The 4,889-nt window shown below is 30.6% G+C and overlaps 1 protein-coding gene across 1 annotated transcript; it reads right to left on the bottom strand.

Moving 5' to 3' along the window:
• Nucleotides 1-5: 5 nt before the first annotated feature.
• Nucleotides 6-1,560, bottom strand: LOC133034037 (uncharacterized). The gene is made up of 3 exons (XM_061109060.1): nucleotides 1,497-1,560; nucleotides 1,375-1,402; nucleotides 6-357 (listed from the first exon to the last, which is right to left on the bottom strand). The coding sequence occupies exons 1-3, from the start codon at nucleotides 1,558-1,560 to the stop codon at nucleotides 6-8; spliced, it is 444 nt and encodes a 147-aa protein (XP_060965043.1).
• Between the last annotated feature and the right edge of the window lie 3,329 nt (nucleotides 1,561-4,889).

Genomic DNA, 4,889 nt, shown 5'->3' with positions numbered 1-4,889 from the left:
CTATCCTAACGGATCCAGTGAACACCTTCACCTTGAGAGCTATTAGTATGCCACCAGAACTTGGTAATGGATCTTTCTGAATCCTTAGTCACATCCAAAGAAAGTAGGAAAATACTCACGAAAAAATTAGCAATAGCTTGCACGAACATTTTAATGAGAATTTCTTTCCCAACTCTAGAGAGTAATTTCCCATCCCAATGTTGAATTCTCTTTCTAATTTTATCCTTATAACCCAGGATAGTTGTTTTGTTACGACACAAAGTTTTGGGAAAACCAAGGTAAATACTATGCTTATTAGCTTCCACCATTTGAAGAGTGTGACAAAGAGAAACATGTGAAGGAGATCTCACATTAGTACTGAGAAAAATTAAAGATTTAGAAAGATTAACTTTCTACATTAAGCATTCCCATATTTTTAAAGCAATTCCAACACCTTCAAAGCCTCAGATATTGTAGCTTTACAGTAAAGATAACTATCATCAACGAAAAATATGTAAGAGATAACTGGTGTCCACCGAAAAACTTTAATACCATGAATCCACTTCTTAGTCTTGTACTTATGAATAAGCGTAGAGAACCCTTTCACACACATAATAAACAAATACGCACTACTATAAAAATGAGTTTAATTTAGTGACACACATTGAGAGATTCTGAATCTTTTTAGTGACACATCACTGCGTGTCACTAATGTGGGTGACTGAAAAAGCAGTATTTAGTGACCCTTCAGATTGGGTCACTGAACCATTTTAGTGTCACCCACTGCGCGTCATTGTAGCCTTTCAGAGTCTCACATTTGTCAGACTACAAAAATAATGGTGTCCTTCGCAGAGCGTCACTATATATACATTATATCTTTTTCTTTTTTTAATTTTTTAATTTTAGCTGAATATATAATATTTTAATAAATTAGTTAATAATTTATTTAGTTGGTGCTAAAATTCAAATGGAAACAAAAAAAAACACAAAATTTACTACTTATTTTTACACTGATTTTATACCAAAAAAAAGGGGAATTACCTCGTATACTATTTTTTTAACTTTTTTTTTTCAAATTTACAGTTTGAGTTTCTAATTAAAGTGGTTGCAACGCTAGTTGCAATAGGAGTTTCTATACGATTTTTTGTTGCAATTTAGGTTGCAGCGCTAGTTGCAATAGGGATTTCTACGTAGAATTTCGTAAAATGCAAAAACAAAACTGTTTTAAAGTGTAAAAATAAAAAAGCCCAAAAAAAATTAGAAGAATAGTTTTTTATAATCTCACTAGGCAATAAAAAGGAAAAGAAAAATCTCCAGATCTGGAAATTATAGAAACTTCATGAACAATTACAATGATACAAAAATACAAAAAATGTACACAATAAATATGTATACTCGAGTACAACTGAGGCCACCATTGTTCCTGCAAACACCATGAGCAAAAAACTATCGAACCAAACTCACTACATCACTACCAATAACTGCCCAATTTTTTTGATAGAATGCTGGTGCCATACCATCTAGGCTCGGAGACTTATCCGGATGCACCTCTTTCTCCAAGACTGGTTTAAGAAGTTCCATATTTTGGACAATCGTGATAGAACAAGGGATACAATTGATCACTTCTGCCCAATTGGAATGAGAAGACCTAAATAACTCTTAGAAATAAACAGTAATAAGATCTAATAAACCACTTTCCCAATCAACCCACGTACTCACCCCTCTAATTTTGAAGTTTATGAATATGGTTTGTACGCTTTTGAGACCTAGTACTAGTAGCGTGAAAAAACTTATTGTTTTCATTACCCACATTAAGCCAAAGTTGCTTCAAACGCTGCCTCCAAAAGATTTCTCGTTGATCAAAAATTGAAAACAATAACTTCTTCACCTCCTGAAATCTTGCCACTGAAGTGTTATCTCTCTTATTCCTTAAGCACTTCACTTTTGTCTTGCATTTCTTAATGCAACTCCCAAAGTTTCCTGTAATTTCTTTTCCCCAACTTCCCAATATCTCACCGTACACATGGATTTTAAATTAAATATCCAGCATTGAATCTTCCTCTCAGCAGTCTTTTATCAGTTGAAAACATAAAGGTTTTGTAAGCTAGACATTTTTGAATATGAACTGCCTTTGACCTAGTGGAAAAATAGCTTTTGTTGGCTCCCAAAATAAAGGGCTGTGATCCAAAGGAGAGCCCTCCAAATTGTAAAGTTTAGCCAAAGAAAAAAGTTGTAGCCAGGAGTGTGTAGTAAACACTCTATCAATACGAATTTCTATCCACTTAGATGTACCATGACCTCTCTCCCCAGAAAACTGGTGTCCTACCCATTCCATATCAATTATATGAGCTTCATGAATAATATAGCTATATACTATTTAAAGACACACTACTACAAACCAAGCTTTTAGAGGCACTTTTTTTCAGCAAATATTAAAGAACCGACGTCATAGGGTTGGAATTTTTTGGAAGAGATTCTGACACCACCTATGGCGTCGGTTTTTTGGAAATAACCGACGCCATAGGGTGTTCCCCCTATGGCGTCGGTTATTTCTAAAAAAACTGACGCCTAAATGGTTTATAACCCTAGCCCAGCCCATCATCTTCCTCATTCGACCAACCAACCCAGAAACCCCCAAACCAGAGAACCCCAAACCCTCTCCGCCAACCACCACGAAAAACCACCCCCATTTCACCATTTTTTCACCATTTTAGCTCATTTTTGTTTCTAAATCTTCTATTTTTTCATACCTAAAACTATATACCTGAAAGGATCACATTTTTCCTCATTTTTTAAGGTAAACCGAAGGTAGAGGTAGTGGTGGTGGTGGTTATACCTCCGGCCACCGTTTTTAGTGGAGAAAATATTGTATTTCAACGTCTATTAAGGTATAAATCTAATTTCTACTAATTTTATTACTGTACATTGCTTTATTTTTTATTTTATAAATTTTTTTAGGGTTTTTCTATATTATTAAATATGTATTGTGTGTATATATTGTGAATGAGAAATGTATTGTGTGTATATATATTGTGAATGAAAAATGCGATATAGGAGAGTATATATGTATGTATTTTGTGTTGTATTGAATATGTATTGTGTGTGTATATATTGTGAATGAGAAATGAGATAAATAGGAGAGTATTTTATATATTGTACATGTATATATTGAGTATTTTAAACTAATAGTTTTGTTAAATATTGTGAATGAGAATGAGATAAGAGAGTATTAAAATAAAAGTTTAGAAATTGTTTTCTAAAAAATTAGTTTAGAAACAAAAGTTTAAAAATTAACTCTATTTTGTATCAATTTTTTTCTATTTTCAATTTTATTCATGTGTTTTTATTTTTTTTAGTAGCTAGTAGATAGTTAATTACAACTACTTAGCAAGTTACTAATTTTCATTCTATTCATGTATTTTTAACTAGTTAGTAATAAATTAACTAGTTAGTAACTAAATACTCATAAATTATATAACTAGTAAGTAGCTAAATAAAAAATTTTGTAATTTTGTAGTATTTCTTTATGTTGTAGGTTGTGAGGTCAATTTGCAAGGATCTGACTTATTTGGTATTGATCGGTTTCTAGTTAGCTCGAGGTATACACTCACTAAATTTTATTATAAATTAATTATGAATGCTTAGTAGAGTTTGAATATCTTAAATATTCATCCGTAGTCATGAAGTAGGTTCTGTAATATATTGTAATGCGCCGGATCGATGGGTGAAATAATATGCATGTTAGATGAGTTTGAATATCTTCAATATTCATCCTTAGTGAAGTAGGTTCTGTGAATACATGTACTGCAGTCGAATGGGTGGTAAATTTTTATATTGCTAAATGTTGTTGTGATTATTTCATATTGTTTTGAATTGTATTTTGTTGTTATTAATAGGTTTGAATTTTTCGGAAACGTTCAATTATAGTCGTTATGCTGCCGAAATTTCAGTAAAATTAGGACAATATTTGATTTTAATTTCTCTTAAACTTGGTTGTTAGGATTTTATCGGAAGTGACTTTATCGGAAGACAAGTACATAATTTTTGGTATAAGGTATGCTTTCTTTAACCTACTTTTATAAGAATATTTTTCATATATATTTAGATAATCTTTAAATGCTTAGAGTAATTTTAGAATAATATTGATGTAATACATAGGATATATATTGTTGAGTACTAAGAATAGATATAGTAAGCTATAAAAAAAATATACAAAAAAGGTCTATATTGGGATTTGAACTTGTGACCAAAAGGATAGATTGATAAGTTTTTACCAATATACCAAAACACAATAGAATTAACAAATACATTATAAACATTGATTCTAATACTTAAAATAAGAATTCTATTATGTTAAGTAAAATAGCAAAATAAAACACAAAAAATACCCAAGTTCAAAAAAAAAAAAAAATCGCCTCAAGCGAACAACTCGATCAAAAGTTATTAATAATGTTCAAAGTTTTCAAAAAACTTCATGCAAATTTTAACCCTTTATCTATAAAAATACAATACTACAAAAATGATACTAATATATTAAAAAAAATTATAAAAATATACTAATATACTACAAAAATACAAACACATAATATAAAATTTTAATAAAAAGATAGCTAATATACAAACACTTAGAGTAATGTAGATGTGTATTTATTCAACTTTTCAATTTAATTTGTATTTATGGTTATTATATATAATTTATACTTAATTTAATTATATTAATAATAAAATAATATATATATAAATTATGCTAAAATACAAAATTGGAAGCTGAAAAAAAAAACCATAGGAAGACCCTATGGCGTCGGTTATTTCATCATAACCGACGCCATAGGGGTCCTATGGCGTCGGTTATATGAAACAACCGACGCCATAGGACCCCTATGGCGTCGGTTATTATGAAATAACCGACG

This window comes from Cannabis sativa, chromosome 2, assembly GCF_029168945.1.
Source record: "Cannabis sativa cultivar Pink pepper isolate KNU-18-1 chromosome 2, ASM2916894v1, whole genome shotgun sequence".
NCBI classification, from domain to species: domain Eukaryota; kingdom Viridiplantae; phylum Streptophyta; class Magnoliopsida; order Rosales; family Cannabaceae; genus Cannabis; species Cannabis sativa.
This window is presented reverse-complemented; position numbering and strand designations above follow the sequence as displayed.

Excerpts from the sequence above, each read along its gene's own strand:
- LOC133034037 (XM_061109060.1), bottom strand. The coding sequence starts at position 1,560 with ATGGAACTTCTTAAACCAGTCTTGGAGAAAGAGGTGCATCCGGATAAG. Across the intron at positions 1,403-1,496 it reads TAAGTCTCCGAGCCTAGATG|GAACAATGGTGGCCTCAGTT; the intron begins GTATGGCACCAG and ends TGGTGTTTGCAG. Across the intron at positions 358-1,374 it reads GTGGCCTCAGTTGTACTCGA|TACTAATGTGAGATCTCCTT; the intron begins GTATACATATTT and ends AATTTTTCTCAG.